Genomic DNA, 19,093 nt, shown 5'->3' on the forward strand with positions numbered 1-19,093 from the left:
GACAGTTCCCAGGCCCAGAGTTCAAGCCCCACAATCAACAACAACAACAAAAATCTCACTGTCTTTCCTACCTGGGCTGGCTTTAAACCTCAATCCTCAGCCCTCAACTTCCTAAGCAGTTTGATTACAGGTGTGAGCTACCAGTACTTAGCTCTTTTTGCATGTTTTGATGTGTTCTATGGAGCCAATCATGTCATCTATAAATAGGGGTGTGTTTATTTCTTTTCAATTTAATAGACACTTTATTACCTTTTCTTGCCTTATTGCCTTGGCTACAGTTTCCCATGTGATGTTTCACAAGAGTAATAAGATTGGATATGCCTACTTTTTCCTAATCTCAAGGGGAAAACATTTCCTTGTCTACCACTAAATATGATGTTAGATTTTTTTTTTTTTTTGCCAGGCCTGGGCTTAAACTCAGGGCCTGAGCACTGTCCTTGGATTTTTCTCAAGGCTAGAACTCTACCACTTGAGCCTCAGCACACTTCCGGCTTTTTCCAAGCATGTGGTACCAAGGAATTGAACCCGGGTCTTCATGAATGCTAGGCAAGCACTCCACCACTAGACCAAACTCCCAGCCCCAGATGTTCATTTTTTTTGTACATGACTTTATCAGAAGGTGGTTTTTTGTTGTTGTTGGTTTATTTTGTTTTTGTTTTGTTTTGTTTTGTTTTGCCAGTCCTGGGCTTGAGCTCAGGGCCTGAGCACTGTCCTTGGACTTTCTCAAGGCTAGAGCTCTACCACTTGAGCCTCAGCACCACTTCCAGCTTTTTTTTTTTTTTGCCAGTCCTGGGGCTTGAGCTCAGGGCTTGAGCACTGTCCTTGGGCTTCCTCAAGGCTAGCACTCTATCACTTGAGCCACAGTACCACTTCCAGCTTTTTTTTGTTTCTATGTATGTGGTACCAAGGAATTGAACCTGGGTTTTCATGCATGCTATGCAAGCACTCTACCACTAGGCCAAACTCCTGGACAAATTTCTGGCTTTTTTCTATGTATGTGGTACTGAGGAATCGAACCTAGGTCTTCGTGGGGGCTAGGCAAGCACTCTACCAATAGGCCAAACTCCTGGCCCTGTCCTTGGACTTTCTCAAGGCTAGAGCTCTATCCTTTGAGCCACAGCACCACTTCCAGCTTTCTCTATGTATGTGGTACCGAGGAATTAAACCCAGGTCTTTGTGCATGCTAGAAAAAAAGCACTTTACCAATAGGCCAAACTCCGGCCCTGAGTTTTGCTTTTGTAATTGTGAATGAACATTGGATTTTCATCAAATGCTTTTTTTTCTTTTCTTCCCCTTTCTTTCTCATTCTCCTCTCACTTGCTCTTTCTTTCTGACAGGGTCTTACTACATAGCCCACGTTCTCTTCAAACTTTTTTTTTTGGCCAGTCCTGGGCCTTGAACTCAGGGCCTGGGCACTGTCCCTGAACTTCTTTTGCTAAGGCTAGAACTTTACCATTTGAGCCACAGTGCCTCTTCTGGCCTTTTCTGTTTATATGATATTGAGGAATCAAACCCAGAGCTTCATACATGCTAGGCAAGTACTGTACCACTAAGCCACATTCCCAGTCCCAAATTCAAGGAGATTTTATTTTTGTTTTTGTTTTTCTAGTCCTGAGTCTTGAACTAATGGCATGAGCCATCGGTGTCTAGCAACTTCACTCTCTCTTAAGCTCACTTGCTAGCTTTAACCAGAATCATGGTGCAGTATGGCTGGGCAGCAACTACACATCTCATTACTCCCTGTGCTTCCACATGCCCTCCTCACAGCGCTCATGGGAAAACCAGAACTAGATCCCGCCTCCTTGAAGGTGGCCAATGACATTGGAGAGGGAGGCACTCATTTCTCAGTGCTGTGCTGAGAACCAGAACATAGTTAAGCCAGAGGATATTTGTGCTCAGGACAAAATGAATATGCTTACATTTCTTTCCTTTTGCCAGTACCAGGACTTGAACTCAAGGTATTATAATTGCTAGACAAGTACCTTTAGCCCTGGTGTGTGTGTGTGTGTGTGTGTGTGTGTGTGTGTGTGTGTGTGTGTGCTGATTTATTTATTTGGTGCTGGTACTAGGATTTGAACTCCAGGCTTGTTTTTTTTCACTTAAGGATGAACCTCTATCACTTGAGCTACATCTCCTCTAGCTTTTTTTTTTTTTTGCCTGTCCTGGACTTGAGCTCAGGGCCTGAGCACTGTCCTTGGACTTTCTCAAGTCTAGAGCTTTACCACTTGAGCCTCAGCACCACTTCCAGCTTTTTTCTATGTATGTGGTACCGAGGAATTGAACCCAGGTCTTCATGCATGCTAGGCAAGCACTCTACCACTAGGCCAAACTCCCGGCCCCTCCTCTAGTTTTTTGCTGGCTAACTGGATCTAGGATTCTTATGGAAGCCAGGAGCTGGTGGCTCGTGCCTCAAGAGACTGAGATCTGAGGATCACTGTTCAAAACCAACCCAGGCACACAAGTCTGTGAGACTCTTACCTCCAATTAATCACCAGAAAGCCAGAAATGTTGCTGTGGTTCAAAGTAGCAGAATAGCTATCAAGGAAAGCTGAAGAGCCCAGAGTTGAAGCCCCATGACCAAAAAAAAAAAATAGATTCTCATGGACTTTGAACCATGATCCTCATAGCTCATCCTCCTCTATAGCTAGGATTATAGGTGTGAGCCAGGAACAATGAATGCTCCAGTGATTCTATCCCTCTATCCACTGACCATCAAAAACAAGTTGGAGGGTAGGTCCTGGTCACAAGTTTAGATATCAGCAACCACCCCTCTCCCCTACCCCCACCAGCTCCCAGACATGTCTCCCAGCCAGTGAGTCATGGGTCAATGATACTGGTGGGCGGATGGGAGATGCTGAACACATTGATCCAGAGCTCAGACATCCACCCTACTAATCAACAAATTAATAAAATCTTCCAGGAGGAGGCGGTGATTAATGAAGCCATCAATGTGCCCTGTAATTGGGGAAAGAATTGGAGGGAGGGGCCGTGATGGATAGTCTAAGCTTGCGGAGAGGTGGGGGTCTGGCTTCTGGTCTAACCCTGAGGAGCCATTTGTATTCCTGTTCACTTACTACACATGGAAATGGATTCTTTAGGGATCGGACACTAAATCTGGGCCTTCTCCATGTTCTTAGCATCTCCACCCCTTCTCCTCTTCTGTCATCTGTCCTCAGACCCCATATCACAAGTCTTGGGGTGGAAGGGCCCGAGGACAGTGGATTCCCTGTGTGAGTCTCAGGCAATGTGTGCAGGTGCTGGGGTTTGAACTCAGGGCTCAACCTTTTGCTTGGCTTTTTCTCTCAAGGCTAGTAGTCTACCATGTGAGCTACACCTTCACATCCAGATTTTTGCTGGTTGGTTGGGAATGAGTCTCTCAGTTTGTCTGCCCAGACTAGCTTGGAACTGTGATCCCCAGATTTCAGCCTACTGAGCATTTAGGATTACAAGTGTGAGCCATCAGTGCCTTTTTAAAATTTGGGGTTACTACGCCAGAAACACCTCTTACTCTCCTGGTGACTGCAGCTGGGTCCAAAAAAAAAAAAATCAAATTATTCCCCTCTGCCATCTTTGTCAGAGTCCTTGACAAGGCCCTGACCCCTGGGCTCTGAGCTGTCTTCACAGCTCTGGTACACACACCATTTCTTTCTTTCCATGGTCCTGTGGAATTTTTTTTTACTCCCATCATTTCTTTTCCAACCAAGATGGAGTCTTATTTTAGGAATCTGTTCTGATATCTAAAAGTGGTGGTGCCAAAGGATTCAGCCATGTCTCTCCTGAGACTGGAATTCCTGAGAATAGGGCTGCACCTTATCCCTCAGACACACAGGATGCCTAAGAAGAATGACTTTTCTCCTCCCTCCAAGGATGGGGTCTGTGTCCCTTTGTCCCCATGTTCTCTTTGCCTCTGTCCGTAGTTTTACCCAGATATTTCTTGGGTTGTAGTGGGGGGGGGCACAGAGCCTAACTGGTTGATAAGAATCCATTTCCTGAGAATGCAGATGATTGAACCCATAAAAAAGTGATTGAGGGAGCCCTGGCCTCTGCATCTCAGGAGAGCTCTAAAAATAGCACAGAGGGCCATCTGTCCTGGAAGGTGGAGGTGCTGGCCCTGAACCAGGGGTTAGGCAAAATGGCTCCTCCTGCCTCCTGGGGTAAGAAGTTATGTAGGCGCTGGCCAGCCTAGGAGGATGGAATTGGAAAGAGCTTTAGGAGGGACTTTCTAGTACTCTCTTTCTTGGTGAGGTGAGGAGGTTCTGAAGGGGTTGGAAGTCGGGGGGTCCTTCTTCTACTGGTCTCTCCGAGTGGGGTGCCCCTGACTTAGTCTCCCATCCCCTGCTCCCATGATGAGGCAGGACCTGCAGGGCCAGGCCAGGCAGGGAGCCTCTTCCTGGGAGTAGAGCCATCTTCGGTTTCCTGTTCGCATCATGACAGATCTCTCACCACTTCAGTGTTCTTGCCGATGTCCTCATGGCTTTGTTGAGTAGGAGAAGGGACTACTCAGAGTACTGTAGATGCCTAAGTGCTAGTCCCCTCCTCTTTCCTTCAGAGGCTCTGGGAGCAGGTCTTAGCCCCAGGGTGAGGCAGTTACAGAGGACCCCAGGGCCCTCTGAATGACACCTGCCTTGGGGTAGCACGCATGTGTGGATGGACCGGGAGCTGTAATTGCCAGGCTGGATGCACAGGTGGTCCATTCAGCTGCGTCTGGAGATTGGACTGCAGTCTGCCTTTGTCCTCCTCCTCAGCCTTTTTCTTTTTAATTTTAAATGTTTTGGTTGTGGGATTGGGCTCTGTCTCTGAGTCTTTTCATGCTCAAGACTAGCGTTTTATCAATTGAGTCACAGCACCACTTCTGGTTTTTGAGTGATTAATTGAAGAGCGATTTTTCTGCCTGGTTTGGCTTTGAATTGTAATATTTAGATCTCAGCCTCCTGAGTAGCAAGGATTATAGGAGTGAGCCACCAGTACCTGACAACGTTTGTTTGTTTGTTTGTTTTTTTGAGACAGAATCTGTGCAGTCCAAACTACCCTTGAACTTATAACCCTTTTGTCTCCACTTCTCAAGTGCTGGGTCTTCCCAATGGAGAGAGGACATCATGGTTTCCAGAGACTCTTCTCCCCAGGATATCATAAAAGGTCAGGAGCCAATCAGATGCTCCTATCCCTGCCTCTAGTAGAAAATCATGATGCCCCCCCCCCCCCCCCCCCCCCCCCCCCCCCCCCGCTCCCCCAGGCCTTTCTCCAAGGCATTAGGGAACACAAGATAAGAACCATATTCTCTGGAAGGAACTGTCTCAGGCCTGGCCGGTTATGGAAAAGTTTTGCCCTTGCTGTGCCCCACCCCTAGCTAGGGACCTGCTAAGGGGCATGGAATCTCATCCCTCCTTCTTGGGGATGCCCCACTTGCTCAGGAAGCTAGATCTGCATCTGGGGGGCTATGGGGCCAACCAGAGCTTGAGATAAGGCACCTACTCAGCAGGACCTTGAGTCTGAGTGTGCGGCTGCCCCCTCTGCGCCTGCATGGCGAGACATCACGTCCTAGCGGGAGGAAACTCAGCGAAGGCAGGGGTGGAGGGAGGGAGGGAGAAGGAAAGGCCCTCCCTGTGGGTTCCCCTCCCCCCAGGACTCCCCCTCCCTTCCCAGCCCAGGGGATATAAGCCCCGAAAGAAGGGACGACGTGGACAGAGGCCTCAGCTCGACCTGCAGCCGTCCAGCCCTCGGCACTGCCCTGCCTCCCACCTCCTGCTCATCTCCCTTCGGGAGTTGTCCGCTGTGAGTGACTCAGGGCTTGGGAGTGGGAAAACTGAGGCCGGGATGGTGGAAGCTGGGGCTGAGGAGCGGGGCGCTGGAGAGGAAGGGGGCCACCAGGAGCACGGTGGGCAGAGCAATCTTCAACTATCCCTTCGGGCTGTCGTGGGAGTGGGGAGGCCGGGATGGGGCTTGTGTGCTGCTCTCTGACAGGTGAGGAAACTGAGGACAGAGATGGTGTGTGGTGCCCTAGGATGTACAGCGAGGCTCTGCAGGGTGGGGTACTGGTCCCAGAAAGTCCAGAGGAACCCAATTTGAGCCACGATGGCAACCGCAGGCTCCCACCGTCGAGGGATGACACCCCTCCCCCCCCCCCCCGCGCTCCCCTGTCCCCTTCCCAGATGGTGACAGTGCGCAGGCCGTGGCCCTCCATGGCCACAGTGCTGCTGGCCCTGCTCGCCTGCTTGGGGGCGCTGGTCGAAGCCTATCCCACCAAACCCGAGGCTCCCCGGGAAGACGCCTCCCCCGAGGAGCTGAGCCGCTACTACGCCTCCCTGCGCCACTACCTCAACCTGGTCACCCGGCAAAGGTGAGCGCATGCGCGGCGGGCGGGGTGGGCGGGGCGCACTGGAGCCCCGCCCACTCCCCGGGTCTAAACTCGACCCTTTGTGGCCCCATCCCCCCCAGGTATGGGAAACGCGACAACTCGGATGCTCCCCTCTCCAGACTGCTCTTCCCCAGCGACAGTGACAGCGAGGGTCATGCCACCAGGCAGCGGTAAAAGCTCTGCGCACACCCCCTCTCGCCCCCCACTGACCGCACAGGCTGTCCCTGGAGCGGCCCGCCCGGGCACCTGCACTCAGGACTTCTCCCAGCCTCGCCTTCTCAAATCCAAGTGTTTCCCTTCCTTCTAGCAGGCCAGAAGTCGCCTACCCGTGGTGAAGACTCCCCGAGCCTCCTGACCGCCGGCGTTTTGGTTCAGGATGGAGACCCTGTGCCCATTTCTCAGTGCCCTCCACTCCTCTGCCGCAGGACTGGAGGGCTGTGGGGTGACCCTCCCTGACCCTCAAATAAAGAGCAAATCTCACAAAGCACAAAGGATGCGTTTGTATTTCCTTTCCCTTCTCCTGCTCAGGGGAGGTGGTTCCAGTAGAGTCAGAGAAATAACAAAAGGTGCCCAGAACAAGGTGGAGCCCAGAACAAGGGGCTCCCTCTGCTGCTACTGTCCCAAAAACACTCGAGACAAAGGACACAGTGGCTGGAACTCCAGGCCTTATGGAGGAGGGGTAGTAGATGAGAGATCTTGAGAGGTCAGGAAGGCAGCCTCTGAGGGTAGCTGGGTATGGAACTGCCCAGCTCCACCAAGATAAAGACAATAGGATGACAAAGGAGAGGAGGCCCAACTCAGGGAGGCTCCCCGAGGAGCTGCTATCAGTTCCCAGGGCTGTTATGGCTGGAGGTTAAGGTGGGGGTGAGGCAGTGGAGAAGGAGCCACTGGGAGTTAGTGAGGGGGTGAGGTGGCAGAGGAGGTGGGTCATATCTCAGGTCCCCCATCCCCTGAGTAGGGGAGAGGGCAAGAGAGGCATGGAAGTCCTCTTGATCTCAGCAATGGCTGGCCCCACTTTGCTCAACTCACACTCATTGCCTTGGTTATTAACTGCCTTTTTGGTGACAAGGCCATAGGGACAACCCTCCAGTGTTTCCCCTCCTGCTCCCTTCTACTAGACACTGAAATCTAAAGATGCTATGAGGCCCCAGCTGGGCAGGAAAAGTCTCTGACATTTTTTTTTTTTTTTTGCCAGTCCTGGGCTTGAACTCAGGGCCTGAGCATTGTCCTTAGATTTTCTCAAGGCTAGAGCTCTACCACTTGAGCCTCAGCACCATTTCCGGCTTTTTCTATGTATGTGGTACCAAGGAATTGAACCCTGGTCTTTGTGCCTGCTGGGCAAGCACTCTACCACTAGGCCAAACTCCCAGCCCAAGTCTCTGACACATTCTTATCTCCAACTAACCACCAAAAAAAAAAATCCAGAAGTGGCACTGTAGCTCAAGTGGTGGAGCACAAAAGCTCAAAGAAGAGCCCAAGCCCTGCATTCAATCCCGGGACTGACAAATAAACAAACAAACAAGCAAGCAAGTTTATGAATGTTTAAATTGGGCTCCAACCCCAGTTGGAATCCTCTGACACTCTTCCTCTTAAGATCCATTTTTTTAGGAAGGTGGGGTCCTTGCAGGACTGTTTACAGCTAAATGACCCTGGTGGGAGAGAGGACTCTAGAGCTATGACTGCCAAGGAGGCCTCTGCTTGGATATTATCTGTGCTAGGGTGGTCTGTGTGTCCCCCATCCATCTCTCCAGTGTTCCCCTCAGCCTTCCCACACGGCGTAGGAGGAGGGCTTGGTTCTCTGTGGAATCTGAGGTGCTGTGTAAAGCCACTTGTGCCCTCACCCCCTACAGAGCTCTTTCCCTCTATTCAGCCTTAAAACATCTTTTGGGGATAGTGGGCAGCAACCAGAAGCCAGTCCTTGGGGGGTGAAGTTAGATTCTCTCTTGCCTTTTCCACTTTCCATCCCATTTTGCTTCTGGTTCCCTCCCTAGCAGCAGGGAGGAGTTGAGAGCATGTTGGAGTGAGAGGGGGTGACCCTCTTCTCTTTGCTCATTCACCCTGCGGGTCCAGGTGTCCCATTCCCTGTCTTATTACTTGTCAGTCCTGAGGTTTGAACTCGGGGCCTGGACACTGTCTCTGAACTTTTCTGCTTGAGGCTAGTGCTCCATCAGTTGAGCCACAGCTCCACTTTCAGCTTTTTGCTGGTTAATTGAAGAGAAATGTCTCACAGACTTTCCTGCCCAGGCTGGCTTCAAACCTCGATGGTCAGATCTCAGTCACACGGGTAGCAATGATTATAGGCATGAGCCACTAGCACCCAGCCCAGTCTCATTATTATAGCACTTGCTCTCTATCCCAGCACTGAACAGAAGCCCTTTCCATGTCTACAGGACATGGGGTTTGCGCAGAGCCCTTAGCAAAGTGGCCAGTGGCCAGCCCAGGTTAAGCAGGTTCCCAAACCATGGAAGACCAGTCCTTTTCAACCAGGTCTGGGGCCTGGCGCCCCCTAGTGGCTGCCGCAGCCTTTCCCTGCCAAGGCTGAGGCCTGATGCCAGCTGAGGCCTGATGCCAGCCAATAGCAAACTACCCCTGTTTTGTACCATGGAAAACTCAGGCCCAGAGAAGTGCCCAGATGTGCTGAGACTCAACAGACTGATGTGATGAGTCCCATATCAATTGAACAAGGAATTGTGTCTCCAGGTCCACACAGCTAGCCAATGGCAGATGTAGGATTTAGGACTAGGCCTGTCTGACCTCTAAGTCCACCATTCCAGATTCACAGGTATCAGGGATGGCCTCTTTCATTCACCCCCCCCAACACCCAAATCCTCCACTCCCCCACCTATATAGATGTTTCCTGCAGTATTGATGTGAGACAGAGGTCCTGTGCTGCCTGTTAAGGCCTTAAGGTGGACACAGCCAATGACAGCCCATTCCTGAGCTGGGGAAGGGGCTGAGGCTAGGTAGGTATGCTAAGAAGAAAGACTCAGAGGCTTCTGCTGGGGATGGGGCCAAGGTCAGTAGGGAGGACTCCCAGGCAGACTTGAGCCATGGGGGTATTGACCAAGGGTCTCCATTCCCTCCCCCCCATTCTGTTTCCCCCAGTCTCCTTTTGCTCAGCTAAGAGGCAGGAAATGGAAACAATATGTTCAAGTGCCAAGTTTGGGGATAAGTCTTTACTTAAACTTACATGTCCCACAGACAGGCTGTGTGGTCTGGGGTCAGATACTTCACATCTCTGAGCACATTTCAGTTTCTGAGTTAGTAAAGTGGGTTATAGGAATCCTTTGAGGTGACTGAACTGGCAGTACGTTGGGTGGTCTGAGAGTTCACAAATGATGATGGATTTTGGCAACTGTCTGGGATGGGACTCCAGAGTGGGAGAGGAAATGGCTATCAGAAGTGGGCACCTCATAGTGAACCCCTGGTCCTTTTAATTTGCATGCTGTGTGTCATCAAATGGGTTTCTCCATGCTGCTAGGGTCCTCACTCTTTCCACTGGTCTGACCTGAGGTCCCTTTCTGTCACTTGTTCTAGTTGCATCTAGGAAAGGCTGGAGTCTCCACCCCTGGAGTCCTGGAGCAGCCACCTCAACCTGTATCTTGAGGGAATCTGATTAGTGACTTGTGCTGCACTTGAGGAGGCGGGAGGGGCTGTCCAGGGCCAGCAGCCAGAACCTTCAGGTTATTCTGAGGTCCAAGAACCTTGCCCTTCAGGAGCCAAACTGGTTCTGGAGCCCAGAGGAGGACAGGGACCCACAAGAGACTTTTATCGTGCTCCGATTTTGCTCACTCTGCTATTAAACTGGCACTGTGAACACTGCTCAGCCCCCTTCTTGTCCCTACCCCCAGTGCTGGTGTTGAGGCCACCAGGGTGACAGGCGAGGCGGGTGAGGGCTGGGGAGTGAGAGGATGACAGGGGGCGGGGACTCTGAGAGGGGGAGGCTGAGGATTATAAAGGGGCCCTGTGGAGGGCAGGGAGACCCATCTGGGCTGCAGTAAGTGCCCACCTGGTCCAATATCCACTCACTCAGGACCCGGGGTAAGTGAGCGCTCAGCCTGCCTGCGACTCCAGGGCCTCCTGGGGCTGTGAAAGAAGTTAGTGCTTTGCAGAGTCGGAGTCTTGAGAGACCGTAGCCCCTTCTTGTGTCTGGACGAAGTTCACAGAGGGGAACCCGACCCATGTGGCTGTGGGCTTCTGTCTTTGTGATGGGGTGGCTTCCCAAGTCCATTCCATGTCCCCCCCTCTGTAGGTGCTGGCAAATGCTTGCTTTGCTTCTTATCCCTAAGCTTGACTTGGACAAATGGATGACAATTAGGGGCTGGGGGAGGGAGCAGGTTCTGTTTCCCAGCGAAGGAACATCCGCAGATGTCCCCTTTGCTCCTCAGATGGCTGCTGCACATTGCTACCTGTCCCTGCTACTTCTGTCCACCTGTGTGACCCTGTTGCTACAGCCACTTCTTGGTGTGTGGGGAGCCCCCCTGGAGCCTGTGTACCCAGGTGACAATGCGACACCAGAGCAGATGGCCCAGTATGCAACTGACCTCCGCAGATATATCAACATGCTGACCAGGCCTAGGTATGTATGACAAAGAGAGAGATCCCAGCCCTGGTGGCCTGGAACTCACTCTGAATTTCTGATCGTGACTTCATCCTTAGCTCTAGTTCCTTCCATACTTGCTCTTAGGAAGGCAGAGCTTTTGTGTGTGTTGTGTGTGTGTTGCTACTGGGGCTTGAATTCAGGGCCTTGAGTTCTCCTTCTTATTCATGGCTGGTGCTCTACCACTTGAGCCATGGCTCCAGTTTGGCATTTTGCTGGTTAACTGGAGATGAAGTCCAGCGGACTTTTCTGTTTGAGTTGGCCTTGAATCTATATTTTCCAGGTCTCAGTGATTACAGGTGTGAATCACCATGGCTTTGAACAGTCTCTCTTTGAGGGGCCTGAGCCTGTGTGCCTCAGGCAATATGGGACATAAGAGAAGGTTTGAGGCAGATGAGCTGGCATCTGGGCACAATGTTTATCCTGGCTGCTTCTCCGCTCCAGGTATGGGAAAAGACAAAAGGAGGACATGCTGGACTTGGGGAATTGGGATGCCTTTTATACAGCTGCTGCCAGGTAAGTTTCAGCACCCTGGGGCTGAATATGAGGGTGTGGGAGGGAGAACAGGGGACCAAGGCAGTGTTCCTGAGGGTTCAAGGATGGCCCAGCATACTGTCAGTTTATGTCCCTTCCCACAGGGGGCTCAGCCCGGTGGATTTGTAGCACTTCATCCTGCCTCCTGTGACTTCGTGGCAATGCCAACCCAACTCTCTCCTTGGCACCCTTGGCTTGTAACCAAAGCATGCTCCCTGTTCCTACATGGGCTAAATAAAGCAAATCAAAATCATGGCCTCTTGCTGTCTTTGTGGGGTAGGAGAGGATCAACTGTACAGCAAACAGGGAAGGGAGGCAAAGTGGAAAGGGGGCTGCTATAAATGACCCCGGATGTTGGTAGGGGCATCAGAATTGCTTGATTCATCAGCTTAACTTCATAGATGACAAACTGTGGTCCCCAGGGAGACAGGGACTCTCCCAAGCTCAGTGAGCCACTACTCAGTACCGTGGCAGACTTTCTAAGTTTTCCTGATCAGTGGCCTGATGCCCAAATGTAGCCAGCAAGGCTTTCCTATGTTTGGGCAGTAGATAAAGAACTCATTACACTGAAGTGCCCTTGGTATCAGAGTCAAGGACAATTGCCCAGGGTGAACTGTGCTCTAGAAATTTGTAGAGAATGGGTTGTCCTGACAGGTAGGGAAATCCAGGATGTATGTAGGAAGAACTGAAGGGATGTGGCCCCTGGGGACAGGAACGGGGTATAGTTGGCCTTGAGTTCCAGTCACCTTTGGGAATCAGGTCTATGGATCCCACACTGAAGCTCTGGGGGTGGAGGAGTGAGATCTAAGATCTAACCCCAGGATTCCCAGTGGGCCTCTGCGGCCTGTCTGCCCTTGCCCTTCTCAGGCACCCTAAATAAATGGGGATGGGATGGGGGTGTTGTTGTTGTGAGACTCTTTGTCCTCTTTCTTGTCATGGAGACAGAGAGGAGTGAGTGACAGGCCTTTCTGGTTAATAAATGGTTTCTCCCCCACAGACTCACTCTGTGGCTTCAGTGGATGAAGGGTCCACTTCTGGGCCAAATTATGTTGCACTGACCTCAAGGAAAATAATCATGTTTCGGTCGGGTGGGTGCGAACAGGCTGGATCTAAACCTTGAAAGGCTTCTCTGCAGGAAATCACAACTAGACCAAAGCTTAGCCCAATGAGTCGTAAATCCAAGATGTGTTTGGATGGGGCTGGTTCTAGTAGATCAAAGTTTGAATATAAATGGGAGGTTCTGGCACTTTCTCTGGCAGCTTAGGCCATAGGTTCTCAATGCAGAAAGTTATAGACTCTTCCCAAAGGCAGAATAAGCAAGCTGCTAAACACAAACCTAGGGGTCCTGCTGCAGTGGGAGGGACTGCTGCTCCTGTCCAAACCTCTCTAATAGGCCACAGCTCAGGGATGGGTTAGGCTCCTCCCCTTTCTCCACTCACTGTGGGGATAGGGGGGTCCAGAAGGCACAGTGGACATGTTCCTGTGCCAGCATGGCTGCCCAGACTGTCCTGTTCTGTAGAGAAACTTAGCAGGTAGCAAAGTGGGTGGGCCTCTGGCTAAAGCCCTTGCTTTGAAGTTGTTGAGATCGGCTTCTCTTCTCTGCTCTCCCTCGCTTGCTGTGCCTTAGGGTCAGACCCTTCATCCCTGGAGCGGTGGATTTGGGTGAGGGGGAAATGGGCTGCGGGGAGAGGCAGGTGGATCCCGCCACTGGGATCTTTTTCTTCTTCTACAGTAGGCCCCCTTTCTCCATAGAAGGACAAATAAATCCTCTGTCCTTGGCCACAGAAGTCACTGAAGCAGCAGGGATTATTTTTCTTTCCCTTTAGAGTTTTCATTTCCAGGTGGAGAGGGCTGATGGTATAAAATAGCTGGTGGGCAGATGGCAACAGCTGGGTCAGGCATCTGGAGGTCAGGGCCCAGCCTGGCGAAGGAGGGCCCGGGGTCCTCCCTCCCCAGCTCCTAGGAGCTTCCTCTGGCTCTCCCGGACCCTGCCTTGCACGGGTGTTGGTAATGCCAGGCTCTCCAGCCTTGGGCCTGGAAGGGAGGCCTAGGGTGGGAATCCCGCGGGTTTGGGTTTCAAGAAGCTCCCTGGAGGCCGTTTCGTGGCGTTCACTGTTTTCTTCGGGGTTTTGGACTTCCTCAAGCTAGGGAACACGGCGGTGGAGAGGTCATCGGGTGGGGTGGGGGTGCCAGGCGGTCCTCCCTTCACCCGCTCCCGGTCTGGTGTCCTCCGCCAGCGCACCTGAACTTCTCCACATACTTGTGGAGCTCCCTGAAGTTCTCAAGCCAACTGGCCCACCTGGGCTCGGGGGCGACTGCAGCTGTAGCTCCTGGGCCCGAGCGCCCCTGGATCTTAGCTGCAGCTGGCACAGCGGCGCCAGCGCGCACGCGCAGAAGCGCAGCGCTGGGGTCTGGAAGGGGCGGGGCGGACAAAGCGGAGCGGTCACGTGATGCGGGTTCCCACGTCTGAGCAACGTGGGGGTAAAGTCAGGGTCCTCGGAGCGCTCGGCTGTGTCTGCCTCGGGGGCATAACACACGTTTACTTGACCAGCGTCTGTAAAAGAACATCCTGAGGCCCAGGCAAGAGGAGCCCAGCACATCTGGATCCGCCTACCCGATCCCATGAGCCCTGGGGTTAAAATGCACCGGAGGCCCGGCCTGACCTAGCTCCCTCCTCCCCCACTCCCTCACCACATTCGTCTTCTCCTGCCTCCTTGCTTTGACTCCAAAATGCTTGACAGGCTGCTGTCTGCCTGGAGAGTCGTCGTCGTCCTCTCTCCCTGCCAAACCAGTACTGGGGCTTGAACTCAGGTCCTGGAAACTGTGCCTGAGCTGCTGCTGCCGCCTCCTCCTCCTCCTCCTCCTCCTCCTCCTCCTCCTCCTCCTCCTTCTTCCTTTGCCAGTCCTGGAGCTTGAAATCAGGGCCTGGGCACTGTCCTTGGGCTTCCTCAAGGCTAATGCTCTACCACTTGAGCCACAGCACCACTTCTGCCTTTTTCTGGGTATGTGATACCAAGGAATTGAATCCAGGGCTTTGTGCATGCTAGGTAAGCACTCTACCACTAGGCCACCGACATGCCCCCACACCCCTATTTAAAACTGCAGCCCACCCCCCATCTTGCTCTACTCTCTTATTCTCTGCATTCTATCATCTTACTTTCCTTACTTACTTACTGTCTGTACTTACCATCTTTATTGTCCTTTACCAGCCACATCTCCTCCTTCCACTAAGGACCTCACACACACTGGCTCTTGCTTTTGACTATTGACTATTACAGACATCTGAAACATTGTGGGGGCATTTAGTAGCTGCTCAGTCATGCACTGTAAATGAAACAGGCACATCCAATAATTCACATCCTAACATACCCTTAAGTATCTCTCTCTCTCTCTCTCTCTCTCTCTCTCTCTCTCTCTCTCTCTCTCTCTCTCTCTCTCTCTCTCTCTCTCTCTCTCCTCTCTCTCTCTCTCTCTCTCTCTCTCTCTCTCTCTCTCTCTCTCTCTCTCTCTCTCTCTCTCTCTCTCTCTCTCCCACCCCCCCCCACAGACACCCCAACCCCTGAACCTCTCAATTCCCTTTTAATTAGGAACTTCCCTTTTCCTCACCTCCCCAAGCAGAATCAGGGAACCCTAGCAGCTGTCTTGGCCATCAGAATGACAGAAGAGAGTGCCCCAGCTTTACTCTTTCCTGGGGACAGCCTCCCTCCCCAGGCTTCCAGAGAACACAGCTAATAATGGTCCCCAGACCTGACATTACCATAGTGCTGGACCAGTGCAGAGCGACACAGCCAAAGGTCTCTGTGCCCTGTAGAGTCTCCAAGGCCCTTTATATTCCTTTTAGACCTGTTCCCCTGGTCCCTCAAAGTCCCACCCCTAGCTCAATCTCCTGCTCCAGTATCATGACCCAGGAGTTGGTGGGCGAGGAAGTACATGGCCTACTAGTCGACCTGAGCTGGGCACAGTCCTTGCCAGGGGCCGAAGGAGTGGGTGGCAGAGGCAGGGAGGCACTTGGGACTATGGTAACTTTTTGCTCTATGTGCACAGAGCCTAAGGAGGAATGTTTCTGCGGTTGCCTAGGGGCTGAGCATCAGGGGCTCTTTTGGGGGTCAGGAGGAGGCTTTACTTGAGGGATAAGACATCCTTGGCATCCAGCTGGATCGAAGGGCTTCCCTTCTCTGTTCTGGGCCTACCACTCTCCCCTCCCCTCCTCCTAGGGAGCAGGCAGAATTGTTGGTTCTACCTTAAGGAAAACCCCATTCATCCTGGGATTTTACTTAGTCTCCCAGCTGTGCTGGAACCCCCAATGGTGACTTGCTGAGGCCTCTGTAGATGGAGGGGAGAGGAGGCCGTCTTAGTTGCATAAATGATGAACTCAGGCCACAGAGCTGCAGGGCAGGCCTGTCATGTGGTTCTACCTGCCCAACATGGCAACTTTTCTGGGGCTAGGTTGTAAAGTGTGGACTGTGTCTTTGTGCCCACCCCACCACCTGGGAGAGGTGCAGTAGGAAGAGAAGGGTGTTTAGGGTGGGAATGCTGACTGTGTAACCCTGAGCAAAATACATGATCATTGGATCCTCCCTTCCCTGTGGCCAATGGAATGGAATGGATGACCTTCCCAGCATGGGAGTGGCAGGAAGGTCATTCTGGTGATGTAGTTCAGCCTCTGGACAGCTCCTGTGACACTATGTGTGGGCTCCCCACATTCATGAGTGTGCTCCTCCCCCTATGTCGTCCGTCTTCACCTCCTCCTTACTAACACTTGCTGTCATCAACTGGCCTGGCTGTTTCTCGGGACTTTTTCCAGGGATTCTTCCCCTAGCCTGGTGACAAGATGCAGCTGTGGAATTCCGTGCTGCTATGTTACTGCACTTCTCTGAGCATGGTGTGCTCACAGCAGCCACGGGGAGCTCTGGAGCTGGTTCAGAAGTAGGAGGAGATGGAAGAGGCCTACCCCAAGATCCAGGAAACTGGAGTCGCCCAGTCTCAGATGGGAATTGAACTACAGCTCTTCCAGGAAATGCCCTTTTGCCTATGCTGCTTTGAGTTGGATTTTTTTTTTTAATTGTTACCAAGCCAAACCAAAGCATCCCCAAATCATTCAACTAATAACCTTCCTGTCCCTTTCAGGATGGAGTTCAAGCATCTATACAGAATATCTTTTAAAAAGGCTTTGCACTGTCCCTGAGCTTGTCAGCTCAAGGCTACTGCCCTACCTCTTGAGCCACAGCATCACTTCCAGTTTTCTGGTGAATAATTGGAAATAAGAGTCTCACATTCTTAGGCTGGGAGTTTCGCCTAGTGGTAGAACGCTTGCCTAGCATGCATGAAGACCCGGGTTTGATTCCTTGTTACCACCTACATAGAAAAAAGCCAGAAATGGTGCTGTGCTCAAGTGGTAGAGCTCTAGCCTTGAGAAAACCCAAGGACAGTGCTCAGGCCCTGAGTTCAAGGGCCAGGACTGGCCAAAAAAAAAAAAAAAAGAGTCTCACATTCTTTAGTGCCCAGGCTGGCTATGAACCTCAATCCTCATATCTCAGCTTTCTGAGTAGCTGGGATTATAAGTGTGAACCACCATGGCCGGCTCTCCTTTTTACTTTATTTAGGCTGGTGCTAAGTTTGAGCTTAGGGCCTGAAGCATGCTTGGCTTGTTTGTTTAACTGGTATTCTACCACTCGAGCCATGCTTTCAAGTCCTGCTGTCTGCTGCTTATTTATTTATTTTACTTTTCTGCCCTGGCTAGTTTCAAACCTCCATCCTTCAGGTCTCAATTTCCTGAGTCATTAGGATTACAGAAATGAACTACCTGACTCTTAGATTACTATTTACTTGTTTTTTTTCTCTTCCTTTGTCATCTTTATTGACTTTTTTTGAAACAAAATTATATACAGTTTTTTATGAATGACGTCTAATCAAGTAGTAGCTGTTACTAGAAAAAATAGTCTGCTAACAAATGCAAGCTACAAAAATACTAGCTTAAAGCTTAAAGCTGTCATCTTACCCAATGAGGAAGGTCATGGTTCTAGGCCATTAGTTCAGCTTTTAGAATCCACTTTATAGCAGAGTAATTTACAGTGAAATTCACCCACCATGAAGCATACAATTGGATGCTGTTTGATAAATAGGTAACCACTCAGGCATCGAAGATTAAGAATGTTTCCATCACTCCAGCAAGTTGCTTCATGCCTCTGGTCAGTCTGCCTCTGGCAACTTTGGTTCACCTCATGGGTCAGTCCAGCCTGTACCAGAACTTCAAATGCATTCAACGTGGTTTTTTTCTCCTTTCTCACCATCATGTTTTTGCAATTTCTCTAAATTTCCAGGCATCTTGGCCCTCTTTTTCCACTCTCTGCTAGGGTAACGTTCTTGACATTACATGAAAAGCTTTACGTTACCGTTCACCTGTTCTGAATTGCTCTATTTAGCCACATCCTACCTGTCTAATCCTTCACCTTTAATCCTCCAGTAACCTCCTGAATAATTTTGAAGTTTTACATCCTTCCTCCCCAGCCTTGCCTGTTTATAGGATTTCTTTAGGGGTTGATTCATCCAAGCCAGTCAACCAACCAGTCGCTGTTGAATGGCTCCATCTTGTAAGATGCTGCAGTTGGAGTTAACTGAGGACCTACTTGATAAAGGGTCCTGCTCTGGGTACTGTAGTGACAGTAAGTACTCAGTAAGACAGTCATTGTCCTCAAAATAATTCACAAGCTGGGTGATGGAACCCATGCCTATAATTTTGAGATTGAGATAATTCTAACATCTGAGGATAATGGCTTGAAGTCAGCTCAGACCTGAGACTTTTATCTCCAAGTAACCAGCAAAAAGCCGGAGGTGGAGGTATGGCTCAAATGGTAGAGCATTAGCCTTGATCATAAAAGCTCAAGGAGCGTACCCAGGCCCTGACTTCAAGCCCCAGGCCTGGCATTAAAAGTATTTTCAGATGCACTAACCAAGAGACCTCTGGAAACCTTCTGTTAGGAGGAGGAGTCTCCTGAGGAGTTTTCACCTCATGGAAAATCCTGTTGGAAAGGTTAGGTTTCTTTTTCAACAGAATGGAAATCCTATCCCACGCCTCCCATATTACAGATGAGAAAAACAAGTCTTCCATGAAGGTGGTCTCTGTAAGCCGGAAAGCTCTCCCCTGGGAGCTCTTGACAGCAACAGGCAGGAGCTGCTGTCAAGAGCTGCCAAGCTATCTTTGAGTCCAGAGTGTGATGCCAAGAAGGGTTTAGGGTGAATTAGTAAAGATATCTTAATAGGGTCCAGATAGGTTCAAGATTGGGTTAAGCTGTGATAGATAACACCTTATCATTATTACACTTACAAATTGTTTCTATTTTTACAAATTGTTTTTGTTTTTAATTTATTATGCTTATATTTTTATTTTTTATTTTTTATTTTTATCAGTACTGGAGCTTGAACTCAAGGACTCGTGTTCTTGCTTGACTTTCTCCTTTAAAGACTAACACTCTATCATTTGAGCCACAGCTCCATTTTTGGCTTTTTGCTGATTAATAGCACATAAGAAACTCATAGACTTTTGTACCAGGGATGGCTTTGAGCCTTAATCCTAGATCTCAGCTTCCCCCTCCCCCCAGCCCTGG

The 19,093-nt window shown here is 50.7% G+C and overlaps 2 protein-coding genes across 3 annotated transcripts; both read left to right on the forward strand.

Annotated features, from left to right (window-relative positions):
- The first annotated feature begins 5,699 nt into the window (after window positions 1–5,699).
- On the forward strand, window positions 5,700–6,830 carry Pyy (peptide YY). Of its 2 annotated transcripts, none has more exons than XM_090351629.1 (4): window positions 5,700–5,772; window positions 6,150–6,337; window positions 6,436–6,525; window positions 6,663–6,830. In XM_090351629.1, the coding sequence occupies exons 2-4, from the start codon at window positions 6,150–6,152 to the stop codon at window positions 6,688–6,690; spliced, it is 306 nt and encodes a 101-aa protein (XP_090207755.1). In that variant the 5' UTR covers window positions 5,700–5,772; the 3' UTR covers window positions 6,691–6,830. The 2 variants fall into 2 exon arrangements, with proteins under 2 accessions (XP_090207755.1, XP_090207756.1); XM_090351630.1 differs by having other exon boundaries at window positions 6,666–6,830.
- Window positions 6,831–10,743: 3,913 nt separating this feature from the next.
- Ppy (pancreatic polypeptide) lies at window positions 10,744–11,618 on the forward strand. The gene is made up of 3 exons (XM_090351631.1): window positions 10,744–10,934; window positions 11,400–11,471; window positions 11,594–11,618. Exons 1-3 carry the CDS (start codon window positions 10,744–10,746, stop codon window positions 11,616–11,618), a joined length of 288 nt encoding a protein of 95 aa, XP_090207757.1.
- The last annotated feature ends 7,475 nt before the right edge of the window (window positions 11,619–19,093 follow it).

This window comes from Megascapheus bottae, chromosome 17, assembly GCF_031878675.1.
Source record: "Megascapheus bottae isolate mThoBot1 chromosome 17, mThoBot2.hap1, whole genome shotgun sequence".
NCBI lineage: Eukaryota > Metazoa > Chordata > Mammalia > Rodentia > Geomyidae > Megascapheus > Megascapheus bottae.

What these genes read in the sequence shown, in the direction of transcription:
- Ppy (XM_090351631.1), top strand. Translation starts at nt 10,744, where the DNA reads ATGGCTGCTGCACATTGCTACCTGTCCCTGCTACTTCTGTCCACCTGT. An exon ending in AACATGCTGACCAGGCCTAG is followed by an intron (nt 10,935 to 11,399) that starts GTATGTATGACA and finishes TCTCCGCTCCAG; the next exon opens with GTATGGGAAAAGACAAAAGG. An exon ending in TTTTATACAGCTGCTGCCAG is followed by an intron (nt 11,472 to 11,593) that starts GTAAGTTTCAGC and finishes CCCTTCCCACAG; the next exon opens with GGGGCTCAGCCCGGTGGATT.
- Pyy (XM_090351629.1), top strand. Translation starts at nt 6,150, where the DNA reads ATGGTGACAGTGCGCAGGCCGTGGCCCTCCATGGCCACAGTGCTGCTG. An exon ending in AACCTGGTCACCCGGCAAAG is followed by an intron (nt 6,338 to 6,435) that starts GTGAGCGCATGC and finishes CATCCCCCCCAG; the next exon opens with GTATGGGAAACGCGACAACT. An exon ending in GGTCATGCCACCAGGCAGCG is followed by an intron (nt 6,526 to 6,662) that starts GTAAAAGCTCTG and finishes CCTTCCTTCTAG; the next exon opens with CAGGCCAGAAGTCGCCTACC.